This window comes from Haliaeetus leucocephalus, unplaced genomic scaffold (assembly GCF_000737465.1).
Source record: "Haliaeetus leucocephalus isolate CR32 unplaced genomic scaffold, Haliaeetus_leucocephalus-4.0 Scaffold1, whole genome shotgun sequence".
NCBI lineage: Eukaryota > Metazoa > Chordata > Aves > Accipitriformes > Accipitridae > Haliaeetus > Haliaeetus leucocephalus.
Window position 1 is genome coordinate 13,653,560 of NW_010972437.1, and position 20,528 is coordinate 13,674,087.

Consider the following 20,528-nt stretch of genomic DNA (forward strand, 5'->3'; position numbering starts at 1 on the left):
CCCCCCCAAAAAAAAACACCCCAAAACAAACAAACCAGTAAGTGCTTCTCTGGCCTGTTTTTTTCTTTCCTCTTTTACGATGAGGCTATGCTACACCAAAATCCATCAAGTTTTAGGTGATAGTTTTGCATTTTTTTCCTAGTAGTATGTTCCAAAAAAGGTTAATAGTACCCATAAAAATTAAAAATTACCTTTCCAAAGGAGGAGTTCTGGTAGAAGAATCAATACATTTCAGTAATTCTTTTACTGGATGGTCAGGTTCTGTTATTTTTTCCCAAGCAGAGCGGGGTTGGACTCATTCTGTAGTTGAGCAGGGAATGCCAAATTAACACCAGCCTCTGTTGAGTGCAAATGCCTTGTTGTGGATGAGAAGCACAATTCACTTTCTGAAATAACCTTTAAAGAATCCCATGGCACTCTTTATACAAGTGCTGGTATTTAACTCTGTTAGTTTGGATGGTTTCCAACTTGAGTATCTGATTTTTCGTCCTTAACTTATATTTAATACCTTTTTCTTTTAGTAGTTTTCTCAGTGGGACTAACTTGTAAAAATATTGTCAACTGTCAGAGTTGCTTCTTCAGTTGGAGACTGCAATTTTCAATTTATTTTCTAGCTTTTGCACTGTTGTGTCTTGGAGTATGTTGCTGCAGAAGTGAAATTAACACCAGTGTGTTTTAGGTAATTCCATGCAAAGCTTTTGAAAGACAGGCTCAAGTATTAAATACTTAATACAGACCATTAGTATTTTAAAGCTCAAGTTTAATTGAGAGACTGTGCTTGAATTTTGCAACGAACTGAAAATACTGGTTCCCAGTTGTTGCTTGATCTGTTGCCATGGCGTGGAACTATGACCCAGACTGAGCAATCGCTAGGTTGAAATGCTGATGCTTCTGTATCCTCAGCCTCACAGAAGAGGAGGAATTTTAGAGTGGGGGGGAATGAAATCTGTAATCCAAATTTTCTCCAGTGAGGCTGTGCACACTGTGTGTCTTGGCAGCAGACCCTGGCAGGAACTCTGCAAAGAGAGGTTTAAGGCAATTGTCTGGGATTTAGTCCTCCGACAGGACTGTTCATGCCACTGGGGAAAGGGGGTGGGGAGAATTATGGCCGGTGATTTGAAATTTCCAGTCTAACCACCAAGTTGTTACAGTTACAGATTTAGGAAGGTCACTGTCAGAGGGTTTGACTATTTAGATTAATAACAGAGACATTTCAAGTTAAATTAGGAGGCTTGTTAATGGTTAATAGTTAAGAATTGCAAATTATCTGAAGCAATCTAAGATGGTTAAATTAGCTCCTATGACAGGAAGATAATATACTGACGGTAATTTGGAATGTCCCAGGACCTAATTCAATACAGTTCCTGCGCACTAGATTAATTAAGCCTGTGGAAGAACAAAAGGGGCGAATGGAAAATTTTTACTTGATGCACTGGCAAATGGTATACTTCCGTTACATTATTGCGCATCTTATTTAAAATAGTGTGTAGAGAGAATGCTAAGGCAGAATTGTATGTAATGGCACTCTGATAGCGTTATTTACAGATAAACATTTGTGCATGTCTTACAAAAACATTTCTTCAGCTAATATAGCTGGTTTATCACACTTTGAAACTCTGTGTCATTTGATCCTTTCTGAGGAATATATCTTCTGGGGAGCTGGACAGACAGATAGATACAATTCAGAATGACAGGTCCAAGTGGTAGCTAGTAGGAGGCAGCTGCCTATGCTGCACTACAGCAGAAGAGTTGTTAGGACTTAAGTGAAATGTGATTTCCTCTGCGTGTCAGAACATAGATGATGAGATATCACTCACTAGTCTGAGCTGAAGCTCAAGTGCTAATCTTCCAGTTTTCACGTAGGCCTGAGTTTTTTGACCTCTTTCTTACAAAATTCATTACATGTAAAGTTACAGAAAAAACATACTTGGCTGGAGGTATCCAGTAGAACTACTTTTATGTGTTAAAGTTTGAGGCTTAGATTTTAGGAGCAAAAAAAAACAACCTATAAACAAGCAAACCCCCAAATAAATCTGTTCTGGCTAGAGGTGCAACGAGTTTGATAATTGGCTGAGTACCATAACCCAGAATTCTCAATTCTCTTTCTTTCTGTTTTTTTCCTAGTTATTTTTAATATCTTAAAAAACTTGTAGCATTCCAGTCTCTTTTGTAAAAAGTGGGGCTGATGTGTATCCTTCACCCAGGGCAGTTATTTCTCATCATTTTTGCTATTTAGAATGGCTTCTGTTCTCCAGTGTAGTTAATGACAAAATCCACAAACAAACTCCCAGCTGTGTGGTAGACTTACAACTGGAAAGTAACAGGCTTCTCGATAGGCTGGGAATTGATCCAGTAACAAACATCATAAACTAAACCATTTGTAGAATTCCTGAAATAAATGTACCTGTGATTACAGTACTGAGCACTGTCCTATATTTTATTTTGCCATCACCTCTAAGGTTTTGCCCTGGCAATTGGGGAGGTGTGGGGGCATGCTTACTGAACTGAATTTTATTTTCACAGCATGGAGACTTTGTTTAAATAACCCGTTTAATCATGATTAAATCATGACTGAAATCAGTAAGCAGGAACCCTTGATTAAACTATTGATTTTAATCCTGCTTTCCGTTTGTACCTCTATTATTTCCTTCAAAGCTTACTCTTTAAAAATGGTAATTATGTATTTCTTATTCACTACTTAAGGATGTTTTTATGCCTTTCTGTATTTTTATTGAAAATAAATTAAACATTTAAAAATTTATTTTAATTATGACCTAAATAATCCAGTGTGCAATTGCTATACCATCACTTATTTAATAGATAACTGGTATATTTGTATATCAAAACAACTTTTGTATGTAAAATTGATAATTATTGAACCAAGGAGTCAATATATTATTTCTGCTAATTAAATTTAGGTTATCAAGAAGATTTGCATGTCTAAATACTTAGATGACAAGGAATTAGGCATTTAACCTGCACAGCTGTGGGTATAAACTATGCAGGCAATTGCATTTGGGGATGTTGCTGATACTGTAATTTTAAAATCATTAGAGCTTTTTTATTCCTTTCTGAATTTTTCTTGTATTATTTACAAAAGAAATAAAAGAAGAAGGGGAACAAAAACCAACAAAGAAACCCGAACACCAGCCCCAACCTCCTTTATGTTAAAGGAAATAGTTTAAAGCTTGAATTAACCTCAGTGTTAGAAGTTTATTTGTATTATTAATGGTATGTATGTTTATGGTCAACTGTAATATTGCTTACATTTTGATAATTCAAAATTTAATTCTAATTAGTTATTTTTCTAATAGTTTTAAAGACATCACATTTACCTTGAGAGGCCACACTGTTTCACGTTCATCCATCTGCTCTAGAGTTGCCTGTGAATGTGGTGATGTAGTACATTTGGTGGGGTTGAAACAATTCTAAAGAATTTTGTCTGTTTTGGCTGCTTGTTCCCACTTAGTATTGTGGTTCTCTGTCTTTCCACTGCGCTGGTAGGGGTGTTTCTGGGACTCTATTGGGTCACTATAAAGCAGTCAGATTTTGGTTGGCTGGTTTGTGACTTCTGATATTTTTGAGGAGAAGGCAAAATTTTAACTGAACTCATTTCATTGATCCTGTTTTGCTCTGCAAAGCAATTGTCATTGCTGCTGTAGTGGGGCCAGGGAATGGCCACAAGAAGTGCATTGGGACAGAGGTGGGACAAGAACTTAACGTCTGAGCAGGCTTTGCTGGTGAAGTCTGTTTATTGTAAAGCTACTTTTGAGAAAGTTTGGCCCGTGACAGGAAAACTAGATGAAACCTTTGAATATTTTAAAACAAAGCTTAGACTTTTTGCCATGCTTCCCACTCTTCTTGATAAGCTAGTTGGGATCCATGAATTTTAGATGGATGATATGCAGATTGAAATAATTTTATGGTGGCTCAGATGTCTTTCTGGTTTACCTACAAGTCTCCTTCGACTGTGATGGTAATGTACTGATAGACCATCAGGAGTAAAAAACTCTGAGCCAGTGGCATTGAAAGGATGCACCCATCCAGGGAGTTGTTGATTCAACATATTTAAAACATTCTTTGGTTTGGATAAGGCAGAAGGTTTCTCTGAGTCTTCCCTCAAAGCCTGTTTTGTGCACTGGGGACTTAAAAAAAAAAATTACATAAAAAAAAAAAACCAACACCATAATCCTGTAGAACTTGCTGCAAGTCTTTTGTCTTGATTTCATAAATGAAATCGTTTTTCTAGAGCTCTATTCTGAAGTACCCCTAGCCTCCTGGCAATGATCTGCCTTTCACACTTTCTTGATTTAAAGAACTGAAATTTTGCTTCAAGCATTGTGGCCATTTTACAACGCTGTACTTGGAGAATTTGTCACTGGACTAACAGGTTATAATCTCTCTTCTTGTGCACCAGGCATGCAGAAGCATACAAAGTAAGCTTTTGTGTGTTTAATCTGTTAGTTGCTCTGGTATCTCTTATCAGTCAGGCAGATGGTGTATCACTTCAGTCATGCAGCTAATACAGGTTTGACTTCCTTAAAGTGTGCACTGATCAACAATGTTTGGTATCAAGAAATACAGAGATCTTTCAGAGATATACTTGGAGGGGGTAAGTTAAACTGTTGGCAAATCCAAGAAAGGCAGCTATAACCACAATGTGCTGTAATCTTTAACAAAGCGATCAAAGTATATGCATGGCAGTTGTCCTCTCTGTTATTGAAATGCTCCTACTTGAATACTTCAGGGTGATTGTTTTTTAACATTATTGATGTAATCTGTACTTAACTCAAGTTCTTTCTAGGAACAAGTCAGTTTTAGATCACTTCTGGTTTTGACCAAGCATTGAGATTTTACCACATTAATAAATTCTCAGTAGAACTGTGTGCTGCCCTTCATTGTATTTCAAGTACTTGTTAAAAATATTGATGCTTTTCACAAGTTAAATCTTTACCACTGCATTTTAAAAAACTTCTGTGCTAATTCAGGAGTAATTTTACGGAAAAAACTTATGATTAATATTGCCCTCTCTGCAGCAACAAAACTGATAGCTCTTTGCCTAAGTTGTTTCTGTGTGCTGATATATGAGAGCATGTTGGAAGTGTGAGCCTCAAAAAAGATGATGCAAGTGAATACTGCTTTTCACTGCCTATGTGGAGAGATGGGTCACTGAGAATTGAGGTAAAAAAAATATTGTTTGTTCCAGAGTTTGCTGTTTGACTTAGCTGGAATGAATATAAAAAGGAAAAAAATTGAAGGGCTTATAACGTTATTTTAATTTAGCTTCTGGCATCAGCAGCTGCAGAAAGAGAGAAGACCATATTTAAAAGCATGTTTAGGTATAGATGCATCTAAAATATCTCTAGTTCTAACACTTCCATGTCAAGGAATGAGGAGAGGAAGGACTTAATGTTTGTATGTCACTTCTAAAATGATAAACACAGTTTTGCAGACTTGCCTGGTGGTACTTGTGTGTTTCAGCTAGTTTTCTTGTGTTTCTTTTATTGCACAACTTGTGCATTTTCTTAGTTTTGCTATCATATCCTGTCCATTTTTTTTAGATTGAAAGCACTCTAATTCCTTTTAAGTCTTAAGCAACTTGACCTTTTAAGTCTTAAGCAACTTGAGACTGGTCTGTGGATACAACTATTGTAAAGTCCTTTCTTGCTGGAGGAGCTGTCGACTACCCTGGAGCTGTGGACAGTGTTCTTAGCTGATGTAATTGTGACCAAAACAGTTCGGTTGGTGGCGGCTTTTTGTAATATACACTTGCCTTTTCTGTATGGTAGATGGCATACAGATGGTAAATCTTTAAGAGGTAACTGCTTTCTCATTCCAACAGCTTAACGGCCAAATGACAATGTTTCATTGTGACATCAGCTGTTTTCAGACGTGAAGGCATCATTTGGCTGCATTTTGCCATTAGTATTGTTGCATCTTCTTGAAGTATAGTGATTAACAAGCGTGTTGCATCATTTCAGGGATCTGCTCTTTACCGAAGAACACGTGAAGATTAAATGGTAGTGGCAGTGTTTTGTATACTTAATTTTTGAGTCTTATAACTTGATCTTGAAGCATCATATGCTAAACATATTTCCTTTTTCCAGTAATGTATATGGAGGGGGATAAGTTGTAAATTCATGGAGTTTTTGCAGAACCACTGAAGTAAATGGTAAAGTTTTAATGAACTGTATATTTCAGGACTACATTTTACTAATACAGAGAGATTTTACTCCCATTCTACTTGGTGGCAATCTGGAAGCAGGGCAGACTTCAAACATCTATTTTGCTCCTACCAAAAATTAACGGAAATGCCCTTCTATTTAATCTAGTATTGACCTGAAGTCATTAAAAATAAGTTGAGAAGAACCATTTCTCTCCACAATGCTGAACAGACATGATCTGCTCTTGATAGTACAGTAATGTGTAATGGATGAGCCTGGATATTGATTAGTAAATGACAACTGAGCATGGAAGTGTTAGAGAGAAAGGGATTTACATAAATGTGTGGTGAATCTTCAGGAGGCTAATGCTTTTTTACAGTAAATGCTCTCTTCTGTTGTGTTTATGTGATCCCACAGGAGCTTTAAAGTTCTGATTCACAAAATTACCTTAATAAACAGACTTCCTCTTATTACAGCTTTGGTTCTGCTGTGTGTGCAGGGTACCATGGCTTCAGAAGAAAAAGAAAAGGGCAGGGGTTGTGATTTTTGTAGGGGTAGGAGAGTGTTCTTGCTTTCTCTGCCCTAGCTGAATGGATAAATTCCCACAGCTCAAACGTAAGAAAATTGCAAGGCAAGGAAAGTAAAAGGGATAGAATACTTGGATGCCAGGCCAAACCTTGAATTTGGGGCCAATGGATACATTCTCTTTCAAAGATTCTATTCCCACATCCTCTTTGCAATGGTAAAAGTAAAGTGCCAGTTTGCATTTCACTGTTTTGTGTCTATTAACTGTGTTCTATAAATACAGTTGAAACAAAGTTGTAATTAATCAAAACTGAGATTAGAAGCAGGTACTACATATCTTCAGTACAGGTATTTAATAAAGAATACTTAAAAAGGGGTACACTTAATCAGGATTTTTCTTGAATCAAGCTCTATAGCTTGCCACAAAGTAAATTCTGCTGTTGAAATTTATTTTTTTTTTTCCTTAATAAGTTATTGCCCACTGAGAAAGTAAACTCATAGTTATTTTCATGGAGTGGTGCTGTCTCCATCTCTTTCATTGCTACTGTGACCAGTTTTCTCCATGTGTAATACAGGGCACTGACTGAAAAATACAAGACTTGTGGAATAAACTAATGCTATAAAAGCTAGGTTACAAAGGGTACCATGTTTAACTTGCCCTAAGCATGTGAAAGTGAGAAATGGGTGACAAGTTATTGTGAGAAGGAAGATGACCGTTTGAATTTCAATAACATTTGGTGTGGCCAAATAACATTTGTCTCTCCAACATTTGAATAGCAAGGAAAAAAATGTAAGCAAAATTTCTTTAAATAAACCTACAAACCCTAGTCTTCTGTGTTTTTCCCTCAATTGTATTTCTTGCATTCTACACAGAAAGATCTTGCCCCAGAGATGTAGAATGAAAACTGGATGAGTACAGCTCTAGGATGTACAATGTACCTATCACTCTGATTAGTCCACTCTATTTTGATGTGATCTTCTTTCTCTGCAGTCTAAATGAGCAAGTCATTTAAATGCTTTTGTGTTTTTAATTACACCAGCAACTGCAGTGAGGCAGTGCAAATACTGTACTGCTTGCCCTTGCTTCTTAAGCTATGCTGTCTTGTTTTCTAAATTCGTTTGCTTCTGTGGTAGTTTCAATGCAGTTCAGATTTTGGAGGGGAGGAGCATCTGTGAGACCTAAATTTTGTACAAGTGTGATAAGTGTGATGTTTATTTTCAGTGTGTGTTTTTTGTTAAAGCACACTGACTTAGACTTGGCCAGTGTCACTAGTCCCTGATGGTGGGGGGAAATTCTGTTCTGGTGGGAATAGCACTTGTTAGGAGTATGGGGAGAGGAAAGGCTGGTTGGTGAAGGGTGCCACTTGTAATAAAGTTTCTACAGTTGTAGTTGAAGACTAATTTACTTCTGGTTCCAGAGGAGAATATGCATTCTGCTCTTGTCTCTTCCACTAGCCAGACTTGTTCGAGTTTGACAAAACTAGCCATGGACAAAGTTTTCAATTTTAGGGAGCACACACTTTATGCAGGTTTTTTTTTTTTTAACATGTAGTTCAGTTCTGTTGCTGAGTTATAACTAGTCATGATCTGAAAAGTGGGTGGAAGAAATAAGTGTTCTTCTGACTTTCTTCTGAGAATGCTTTCTTACTTATGATCTGGCTAATTGGACCATGGCCCTCCTCAATGCTGGTCAGGCCCTGAAAGTGCACGGAGCGTCCCTTTTACAGGCAACAAATGGTGCAGGCACTCTGGCCTCTTAACTACTTCCCACATGGGCAAACCAAGGACCCTTGCCTGGGCAGAGCTTGTATTTTGTTGACCATACCCTAAAATATAGCTTTTGTTTTTTAATTGTGGTTTGTTTGTTTGTTTGTTTTAAATGTTTTCATTTCTCCTTGACTGGTAATGTCCTCCATGTTCAACTAGAGCTCAGGAAAAAGAGGATAGAAATAAGATATATATAGAGAGAGAGATGGATATAGATATATAACTCTTCTTTCATCTATATATATATGCACTTATATATAAATACATATATTTAATTGTAATCATGCAGAAATATGGGAAAATAAGTGAGAGAGAAGATAGAATGTGCCCCAGGCCAGAGCTGCAGCATCTGTATGTTGGAGTCTGTTAAAATAGGTTCAGTGGTGAGGAAATAGGCTAATAAGAGTGAATACTCGTTGCTCTAAGAGAGCACTATCTTTCGCTGCTTCCACTCGTCAGTTCATAGAAATAGTAGAGAATATTTCTGTGCCTTGTTAAGACTGGATAGCCATAATACAGAAAAATTATATACCCGTGAAAAGGATGGTTAGCATCCAAGATGGATAATGTTGGTGTAGAGCAATGTACTTTTAGATATGCAGGTGGACAAGAATGGGGATGATGAGAACTAAGATTTTGGATTGGTTTTCCATTGGAGGGATGGGAAAGGATGATTAAACAGTTGAATTAAAAAGTAATATTTGATTAAGAAAATAAATGAAGTTTCATGGAAGGGGATTTGTTTGTGAAATGCCAGCAGAAGTAAGTGACCGTTGATTGAAAGCATGGACATCTACAGTGCCTGTAGTGTACTCTAGACAGTGCTCGCTGTCTGCGTGATGTAGTGATGGAACAGGTGGTGATGGGGAAGTGCCTGTGATTTATAGTTTCTAAATCCATCTGAAAGAAGAGAATGAAAAAAATCAGGGAATCTTGCTTCTGCTGTAACTAATCAAAAGCCATAAATGATGCAGTTTCCATGTGATGTATATGTACTCCATACTGTTTCACAAGTCAGCTTTGTTGATTACCATTCTGTTATCACCTGTGTTCTTGGACATTCAGCTCCATATATCAGTCTTTGTAAACCATGTGTGATGATTGACTGCCTGAAGTCTGAAAATTCAGCAAGTGATGCAGAGACAAAACCTGTGTGTTCTTATACACGTGCACACACCCTTCTTTTGGCTTACCTTATTTGAGAATTTTTTTATTGTTTTGGGAAGGAAGTATATACAGTTACTTAGCTATGGTAAGATGCATCTCATCCAGGAATACAGACTCTCCCTAAGGGCTATATGGAGCTGAAGCTTGTGGGAAATAGAAATTGATGTTTTGGATAACTCTGCATAAGAAATGGTGGATAAATCTGGGGGAGGCGGAGGGGGGGGAAGTAGTAGTAAAAAAAGAATTAAAATCTGCTGCTTTGATACATAATCAAGCTATCCCAGCATGACTTAGACTTTAAGTTTCATTCTAAGATATCTAATTTTCTTGAGTCTCACTTACATGATAGACATTCTGTGTTTAAGGACAAAAGAAGTAATGACATTTAATGTCTCCAATTTACGGTTGCGTCATTACATAAACATAATTTCCTATTCTAATTCAACAATGTAGATCTTTTGTCAAGTGTGTGGAACACAGCTAATTGACTCTGGCAGGAATTACGCTATCATTAGGTAATTATTGGAAAGGCTCTGTCTTTAAATGCGAATGCCTGAAATCTCTTTCATGTCTTAGGATTTTTTCAGTAGAACCATGTCAATCTGAACAGCTGCATAATTTGTTTATTCTCTAATCCTGATTTTTGTACATATCAGCATTGTTCTGCAAATCATTTCCTTCAAAACAGAGCATCTTTGTTTCATATTGTAATGACAGGCTGGTCTAAGTTTATAGGTGGGGGACTAAGTGATGAAGTTGGCCAATGTGCTTTTTCTGGTTCTTTGAGGAAGCATTATTCCCTAGAAAATCAGACCTAGCAATCTGAGTGTACACATCAAGTGGTCCTGATGAAAAGAAAATAATAATGAAGATTTGCAAAATATGCCTTCATAAAGTGTAAAGTTTAAAATTCTGCAATTACTTTGCAAGAAAGATGGCTGCCAAAATGCATTAGCATGGTGTGCTTTGGTGTCACCCTTATTTAAAGCAGTTCTGTGGAATTCCTCCTGCTGGAGGTGACTGCATAATGAAAAGCAACCTGCAGGAAATTAATAAACTGCAGTGTGCTAGAATGCACAAAAGTATTTAAAATTTACTACTTTTTAAAAGATATAGGCTGTTTTTATCCATGATAATCAAGGTATATTAGTCTGTAATGGCACAGAGCAAGAAGCAAGTAAGAGGTATTATAAGAGATGGCAAAAAGGTCTGTGTTTGCATTTTAAAATAGAAATAACTTTTTCACAAATGCATTAGAGAAACTAGGGACCATTAAGAAATGATGAAGAAGATAAAATTATTAATCACAAAGATACTAAGTGCCTTTCTTCAAATCCTATTTCTATTTAGCAGAAATAAAGTCTGTGTGTGCTGCTGCATGATAAGAGTGTAATGGATGTAAGTAAAAAGAGAACTCCAATGGAACAAATGAAACGCTGCTTGGAAACTCTGCCTACAAATAAATCAACAAATCCAAACAGTTGTCACCAAAGTGTATCAAGGGAACTATCAAACTAATTTGCAGTAACAGTGACACTAACTAGAACCAGAGAAGTGTCTGAAGACTGGAGAAGAGCATGAGCAGCTTTTAGGGGAGAACTCGAGTGCATCTTCTGTTTGGTGGAATATATAATGGAATAAATAATTTATGGAAATCAATAAATGTCTGGAAGGTAATGGAACCGTAAGCAAAAGCACTTACAGGCTTCTAGCAAATTAATCTTGCCAAACTTCCTTTGTTTTGCTTTCCTGAATAGTAGTGTACCATTAAGAAGAAAGCAGCAGCATCCTAAGCTCTAAATAGTTCAGAGTGTAACAAGTCCAGAGAGCAAAGTTGGATCACTGAATACATATCACCCTTCCTTGAATTTTCACCTTCACTTAAATAGACAGATTTGACTCCTTAACTTTCCATTTGGGTCATTCTGCAATTTGGAGACAAACTAGAATACGCTCCATTTGCATCCTGCTTGAGGAAAGAGTCTGTATTGGGAGCAGCTGGTCTTTCACATAGCTGTATCAGTCTGTTGGAAAGCTGGTAATTTTCATGAGAGTTCATAATTACTTAGTGCCTTTTTATATGGTGGATGCTCTACTTATGGGAGGTCTGTGGGAAGATGAAACCTGAGAGCCTAATGTATTAGTTTCTAGATAGATAACTGTAAGAGTGCAAAACCTTCAGAATTACTTCTCAGCTGGTTTTAGTGTTTGACTCTATGTGGGAAAAGATATGCAGGCTGGAGCAATTTGCTATAGCTGCTAATAAGAAGCAAAACTTTCTGGTTTACCTCTGCAAAGGTGTGAGAGAAGGTTTTTATTCCCTTGATTTGCTTCTTCAAAAGTGTGTGCTGGAAATGAGTATCCAAGTCTGAGCTGCATCCCACATTCAGTCAAAAAGTATCTTATTTAAGAAGAATGCTAAATTTCTGTGCAAGTTCCCGTTGTTGGAAAGCAACAGTTTTAACAAGTTCATTGGATATAATAGATTTCAGCAAAGGGAAGTGGATTGTCAAAAGGGAGCCCAGAGATGGATCATGTGTTGATTTTTTTTTTTATTTTTTTTTTTTTTAAACAGAAAGCCATCCAGGATTTTCTAGGAGGGGGGAGAAAAAGAAAGAACTGAGATTCATACCAATTCTCTGTTTAATAAAAATTGACAGTGCAATATTCCATATAATGGCAGCAGATTTCTACAACAGAAGTAAATCAGCCTCATAACTGTACCTGGCTAGCTGCATTATCTGCAGCTTTGTATTGGTGATCTTAAACTCCCATAGTTCTTCATTTAGAGTAGAATTTTGGGAACCTGAAACTCCTTCAGCTTTGAAGTATTCAGTATATTCAGTAAATGAGTACTTTTCATTTTAAACACTGCATGTGGCATACTTATTTTTCAGGATTTGCTATCTTGCTTTTGTCTGTGTTGCCAATCATTTTGGTTTTTGTATTCCTGCATGTTGCTGTTTTTTTGATTCTGTAATATCTGTGTAAGTATTTAGCAAGTGATAACAGCTATAAGTCACAGCTGAGTATGCCTGCCTATATGAGCTTGCATAGTTTCCTTGCTGAGGAGAAGAATAATGGACTGCAAAACACATTTTGTTGCTATTAGCTTTTTCAAGTGGATTGAGCTATTCATTGGAAAAAGAGTGTGCTACAGCAATTAAGTTCATCCCTATGCTCGGTCAGCTTGCCATTTCCAAAAATGAGATGGACATCTATTTTGCAAAGAGGCTGATGTTTTATTGATGGTAGAAATTATTAACTAAAACTGAAGCTGGAAACATGCAAGGAATGGAGGTTTGGAGCATAGTATAAGACTGTAAAGGAATTCTTTAACATAGGTATTAAGTCCCTTATGACTGTGTCATCCACCAAACTGATTAAAGCACTGTTTATTGCAAATGGGAAGGCAGAAAACCTTTGGCTTTCACACTCTGCTGCTTATTTTATGTGTAGATAGAACCTCACTGCTGAGACAATGGTGGTCAGTGAAAGTTACTCATTTCAAAACAGCTTTATAAACACAGTGCATCAAACACTGCTTTTCAGCATTTAACCTTTGCTAGATACTTTGTCTCTTAAACAAGCATCTGTATACATGTGATCTCAAATAGGGAGCTTTAAGTCCAAGTGAATATTTTGTTACTCTTGGAGGAGAAGAGGTAATGCATACGATTCAGGCTGTGTTGAACTAGGAGAGCCAGTACGGCAGAGTGTCTTTTGAAGATGAAAAGGAAAATATTTATCAGAGGACCTTATTTTATCCTTTAGGTTACTGAAGGCATTTTTCAGCTTAAGCATATCTTTCTGCTAGTTTTTCCCAAAATACTGACATGAAAATGCGGTGGAGTGTCTCCAGTCTGGGTGCTTTGGGAGAGCAGTCTCTTTCAAGTTGAGGAAATTCATGCTACAAAAATGCGGTTGTCAATGCCATAGGTATTCTTTGGGTATAGTTCTGTTGTTCATTACATTTTAATGTATACACTGAATGTTTTTCAGGAACTCCAGGAAAGAACTTAATGACATACGGTTTGAATTTACTCCAGGCAGAGGTAAGGCTCCTTCAATTGAATTATTACCTTTTTGAGCAATAAGAGATTTCAGAAATTGATTACTGCTTATGGTTAATACAAACTACCTCTCTGGAATGTTTCCTACTGTGCAGAGCTTTATATTGAACTTCACTTGAACAAGAATAGCAGATATGTGTAAATTCTAGTGGCAAGGTTGCATAATATATAGTATATACTAGAAGACTTGATCCACAGTATACTTTATCAATTTCATGTCTTATTGAAATGATCTATGTGGTATATAAGATCTTGCATAGTAATATTCACAGCTTTAGAATTTCCTTTTTCACATTTGGAAAACATTGTAGGAAATGGAATATAGTAGCCATAAAAGCATATGTGGTGATGGTGGTAATATTTGAGTTTCTTTCCCCTTTGTAATAAAAGAAGTTCTGTTAACAAGTATGAAGGACACACCATTTTTCTAGTGCTGTCTTCAGCTGAAAGTTGAGTTCCATCTCTAGATTTGGTATTATCACCAGAAAAGAAATTCTGGCATTGAAACTCTAAACTCTACTGCATGCTTGTAGAACTGTATTGGCTTTCCAGTGCTAAGAGTTGTAAGAACTTTTAAAGTTTACTTTCGTTTGAAGAAAACCAAGTATTACTGGGATAAAATACACAGGAGGCTCATATGTTGACTAAGAAGGTATTATCCTTGTTAAATAGCAACCCTTTGAACTGTGAACGCATTTCATATTTCTTAGAAGTCAGTATTTACTGTATTTAGAATAGCCTTCAAAGAGCTTCTGCTAAAAATGAATCCAGATTGGAAGAGGTGTCTCTCTTCCTATAAATCATACTATCTTTCATGTGCAGTAGTTCTGTGCATGGATATAGTCTCTGTTGTGTACCTCCATTTCTCATTGATTTTGGCAGTGGGTAATAATGAAAGAGATCTCTTACTTAACTGGGCACAGAGCATCCTGGTTTACTCACTTGTTGAAAGAATTACTCTAAGCAGTTACATAAGCCCTTTCAGAATTCTTACTTGGTCAAAAAATAGAGGATACGACATACCAGGACTGTTCCTCATAGTCAATCACTGAGGCAGCCAGAAGGCAGCTATGATTCTCATCTCCAGAGCTCTCCAGAAATTGCAGCTAGCTCAGCTATATTGTTTTTCACCTGTGCGTGTTTCTTGAGGAAATGATGCAATTTTGTGTAACTGTCTCAAAGCATGTGCTCCATGCAGATATTTGGTGTTGAGGCGATAGTACAGTTGAGACTTAGCTGGAATTTGGGCTTGTTCCTGCTGTTTCTTCCTACTTACCTCTAAGCCTTCTAAAGTCTTTATCCAGGAGCAAGTACTAGTTACATGAACTTAAGAATTAACACACTCGGGTACACCAATTGATGGAAGATCGATCCAAAGCTCTTAATTTCCTGGGTCACAGTACTTAAAAGCTATTTTAAGCCTAAAGCTCAAAATAATGACTGTTCATGTAACTCCTTTGCCCCACTGGTAACAAACAAGAAAGCCTATATAGCATATCGCTGTCTAGATATGCAGAACAATGGAGAGGATAAAGAAAACAGTGAAAACCACACCAAAACATAGTTTATTTTCTTGGTTGTGAAGATACTGAACTTGTAAACTGTAGGAGTATGTAGCTAGATAATAGAGGAGAAATGCTAGTGGCCAGGAAAGGTCTGTAGGGGGTTTGCAATGAATCAAATCATCAGCTCATGTGATTTGCTGTGCAGAGGCCGATAAGATAATTATCTTTTTTCCTCCTAATTAAAGATAATTTTGAATTCAAGCCTGCCTCCATGGGTGTTCTGGAACTAAAATATATTTTTGTTAAATTGCATTGGATGACTGATACTTCTTGTTGTTTTTGTGGGCTCTCATACTTATTCATTTCACCTTTTGGACAGACACAGCAGATGGCGTTTCTCAGGAGCTGTTCTCTGCAGGCCTGGTTGATGGCCATGATGTAGTTATAGGTAAATTACATTTTTGTTTGCAATTACGCTCTTGTGACAAGTTTGTGTTAAATGGATGTGAAAAATGTTTTCTCTAATGCTGGTTTTCACAAAATCCTTTTTGTTCTAATTTTGCTTTCATATATGCATAGTTCAATCAACAAGCCAATTTTGATACCAGTCCAAGGATTGCTTTTGGAAGTCAGAACTCTTTAGTGGTTTGAGAGGGATGATATAATATAGATCTCCTGAAGGATTATTTACAGTTCAAAGATTGATCATTTTTATGCTAACTTAATTTTTTTTGTTTAACAATAAAATTATTTTTTTGGTAGGATTTTGCAAAGTGTGCTTTGGCAGCTCTGAAGTTAGTAAGTATTCTGCTCGGGTTCATGGAAGCAGAAGCAAGCCAGAGTTCAGGATCTATGAAAAGTGCACCTAGAGATATTATTTCTATGGAAAAAAAAAAAAAATCAGAAATGTTTTCTGGCTGCTGAGAGGAAAGATGCTTCTCTATTTTTCTATTCTGTGCTTCAGTAATTTTTTTTTTTTAAATGAAATTCAGTGATTGGCAAAAATAATTAATTTGGAAGTGCTTATTTCCCTGCAGTTCCTTCTCTTCTTCTGGTTGCTCAAGACCAGTAGATACATAGTTACCAAAATCAGAGGGGCACTAGTAGATGGCTAAATGTGTGAGAACTGACACCAGGAATACTAGCAAATCAATCTTTGTATTGCAGTCAAAGAAGTTCATATCAATTGGTTCAGATATCATTACCAAACTCCTCAATGATATGGACAGTGTTTTACAAATCCAAAAGTTCATGTGACTGGCCTGGAAGATTATCTAAGTACATTCTCAGTGCATTTGTAGGCTAGCTAAAGTGTTTCAGAGAGAACCCAGTACTTTCGCTTTCGTATGTTGAGAAGACAGGTTAATTCTAGCTGATCTAAGAAACAAAAGGCCTACCTATGCTTTTATTTTAATTTCTGAAGAAAAAGTATTTAGGGGAGGTTCTCAGATGGTACATGCTACCAGGCACTCTTCTCTTACAGTCACTTCTGTGCTGTTACTATATGGGTTCAGGGGAGAGGGATAGCTTGGCCTTAGTTTGCTGCCTTTTAAACATCCAGTATGAAAAATGTCATTACCGTACTGATGATGATGTTTTTGTTAGAATTTTCATTGTCAGAAGATACCTTACTTCATTTAGAAATAATAAATAGATAGGTTTGTTCTGGCTAAGAGAAGAGTTGTTATCTGTTGGCTATCCCACCTGCCTGGACAGTCAGCTGGCAGTCTGTGTTGCACAGAAGTCAGAGTCACGGCTGACGATGCTGCAGTGCAAGTCCTGCTGGGACCCAGTGAGTCCCCTTTTCCCTTCTTCGCTCTTCCCTTTGCTGCAAAGTCCTCTTCCAATGCAAATTGCCAGTACTTCTGTGGGAATGGCACCGTGAATGGGATTTGTTATCATCTTTCAGGGAGAATGATGGGGGAAAGGCAAATGAAGATAGGTATCCCTCATGGCTTTAGTGATGTGACTTTGGTCCTTGAAGCAGCACAAATATTTAAATAAGTAAGGTTTTCCCTAGCAGGCTTGGTTAGAGACACTGTCTAGTTAATAATAAAAGTTTATTTCCTTGCTTTGTTCCTGCTTTGAATTGCATCAGACTTTTATTTTTAGCCCTATGATGATGGTCCTTTCTGTTCTTTCCTGTTTATCTTTTTATTGTAGTATTAAAAAAAAAAAGTAAGGAAATCATATTTCTTGTATATAATGAAAGCATTCAACTTAAATTTAATTTTATTCATTATAATGAATTTATATGTTCATTTTTCTGTGATGTTGTAACTTACCTCAAGTTCCACAGGCACAAATTCTTGCATGACTTTGTACTATAAGTTTCACTTGTGTCTGCTTCACCCATGAAGTTGTTCAAGTTCTCAGATATGTTTGGACATGGTTATCTTCCTAGAAAATGACTTTAGATTTCATGTTTTACTGAAAGACAAGTTCTGCGAAATGCGATTTTACTTTTTATTAAAAAAAATTAAAGTTGGACTTAAGTTAGAATATGTTTGTGATTTGCTTTGGGAAAACTGTCTAAATGTTCTACAGGCATGGAATAAAACAACTTGCATGCAAGCAGATTATTGCAAATTTCAGAATTTCACTGTAGCAGTGCAGTCCCTAAGAAATATTTCAGACCCTTAGTTTAAAGCAGTAGGTCATATAAGAGAGCACATGGTGCTGAAAATGTAATCTGCTTACAAAACTAATTTTCTGTGTAAAATGATTTTGCCACCTTGTTCACTTGAAATTAAAGGGTTTAAAATCTTCCTATATAGGAAGAGGGGAATAGTATAGAAGAGCTTGGTTAACCTTCTTCACCAGAAGAACTGAATCCATTAGCTTCCAGATTGAAAGCAGCTGATAAATTACCTTTCACTTTTCAGCTGAAGCATGCAGAAATTCAGCCTCTATAACCTGAATGAAAACAAAGTTCTGAGATTAGTCTCATAAAAGTTGTTCTGTAGTTTCTTTTAATGGATATTGGAACATGTAGAGGCTGGGAGAGAAAAGAAAGGTGAAAATACCTGTGCTTATCTTGAACTCAACAATTTGTTGGCGTAAGAGCTGATTTTCTGAAAGGACACTTGAATAGGAGTCAGTAAAAGCTGTTGTGGAAAGTATGGCCGTGGCATATGTGAGCTGAAGCTGTTAGTGGGGACCAGCTGACATGTAAGTTCTATAGAATTTGCTGCTAAGCATCAACACGCTTCACCTTTTGAGTGTTGCTGGATTTGCTTCACTTAACACAGGCTTCCCAGGAAGATTTCCATTCTGATAAGCAATAAGTTCAGCTACCTGTTCTGCAGAAAAGCGAAAATCCCATCTTGCATGTTCAGCTCTGGCTACGATTGACTGCTTTCTGTTCTTATTGAAAGTAACATTGTTTCATAGGAGTCCCTAGATCAAGGGAATCAGTGCAGAGAATTTTGTTTAAAAGCAGACTAGAGTTTGCATTTGCAGAGGGGGATGAATCTTGGAGCTTATATGTAGGTATCTAGCTGATGAGGTATTTTTATAGCAGTACTGAAATAGCTATGTTAAATCATATGAAAGATCTGGAGTATTTTTAAAATACATTTTGAGATGAAATATGTCTCTGTGTGTATATGCAATATATGTATATTAACTAGTAAACATTCACCTAGTAATGCTTTATTATATTTTTGGTACCATAAAGGAAACTCAAATCATATCAACAGTCAGTTCTGTTGAAAATCACATGGTTGCAATCCTACTTCAGTGGGTGTATACAATGTGCATATAATTACAGCAAAGCCTTGGGCTGTAGTTAATCTTCTAGAGGTCTTGCTTAAATTTCAGAACCTAAAGGTGTATTTACAGTTACTAAATTGCAGTATATATAAATAAATACTTCCCTTCCTGGATACTGCTTAAATAAAAGCCTTGATATCCATGCCATCAAGAAATGTGCAGGTGCCCTTCACTATATTAATGTATCTTTGTTTTAGGTGTTTTTGTCAAAAAGTATCTTTGAATACCTTGAGCATCATGGAAGATGTATCCTCACTTTTAAATACACCAGACATTAACTACTGGTAAATGGGTATCTGTCTTTGGTGTTGGAGCCAGACCCAGGTATCCACTTAGTAACCAGAGGAACAGCTTTTGGTCAGTCAAAACAAAAGCTTCCTGCTGAAATGCCTAATGGGTTTAGAAGAACCAGCTGGAAAGCCAATAGATCATATTTTGAAATGAGATCATATTTTGAAAGTAGCAAGCTTTTTCATCAACACTTTGAATATTTTCTTAGAAGTGTGAATGCAATAGATGCCATAATAGTTTGACTAAGGGTTTGGGGGTTGTTGGTTTGGGATTTTGGGGGGGGGAGCGGCAGGCGCATGGGCAGAATAGCGTTTTTATTTGGTGCCGTTACTGTGTTAAGTAGACAGGAATTAAATTGGCATCTAGAATAAAAACAAACAAACAAAAAAACATGGCTGTGGATGGGTTATTTGGCCATGAGTGCAGAGAACATGTATCTGACCAAATCCAGAATGACATTATTTCAGGGGATGTTAAACAGTAAGTAATATGTATGGTTCCCAATTAATCACAGTATTAAAGTATTTGAAATTGAAACAGCTGACTTACAATACCGAGTCTGCTGATGCTGAAGGTACTTTCATGCTAAAATGGAAAGATGAAAAAGCAGAAGCCCTGTTTGTTAGTATTACGGTCTATAACAACATCTTAACTCATAGTGTCACTGATAATCCAATTCATAGAAAAGCCTCAGAGTTACCCAGTGAATATCCTTTTGCTTTCCTCGGTTTTGCTCTGCATTTGCTTATATGTAGTTTTCTTTGCTGTCTTGTTAGATTAATCATATTTGAAACTGAATGAAGTGATGCCTTTTGTTCAACTAGTTCCAGCTTATCTTACTGTAATCAGAAAATGGAATAGTGCTGCACAAGTAGAAAGCATATTCCATTCATTTATGTCCTCAAAGAGCGGTAATGTTGCTATGGGTAGGTGACTTGGATAGCACTACCATTTGAAGGCAGCATAGGTTTGTCATTTGACATCAGTAATGTTTTGAGATGCACTGATTTTTGTAATCTTTGAGGGAATTTGTTAGGAGTTTTGTTTTTTTCTTGTGTCTGTTTATTCCTGTGGTTCAAACTGAGTGAAATAACTGAATTTTTAGTTAAGTGTATCATGTTTTTATAATTTCCAAAGCTCCCGGTACCCATAACTTTCTAGTGAAAAAATGCCTTTATAGACCCTAACAATTAATTTCAAGCGATAGACTAAATACTTTGTATTTCCTTTCTGGATAATACATTAAGAAGTAAACTTAGAGA

The 20,528-nt window shown here is 36.7% G+C and overlaps 1 protein-coding gene across 1 annotated transcript in view; it reads left to right on the plus strand.

The window, feature by feature from the left end:
- The window catches only part of STK39 (serine threonine kinase 39), a 109,216-nt gene that overhangs the window by 72,142 nt on the left and 16,546 nt on the right, over window positions 1–20,528 (plus strand). Inside the window, exons 14-15 of the mRNA XM_010569501.1 lie at window positions 13,626–13,678; window positions 15,581–15,649. Coding sequence (XP_010567803.1) covers window positions 13,626–13,678; window positions 15,581–15,649 — 122 coding nt within the window. The remainder of the gene's footprint in view (window positions 1–13,625; window positions 13,679–15,580; window positions 15,650–20,528) is intronic.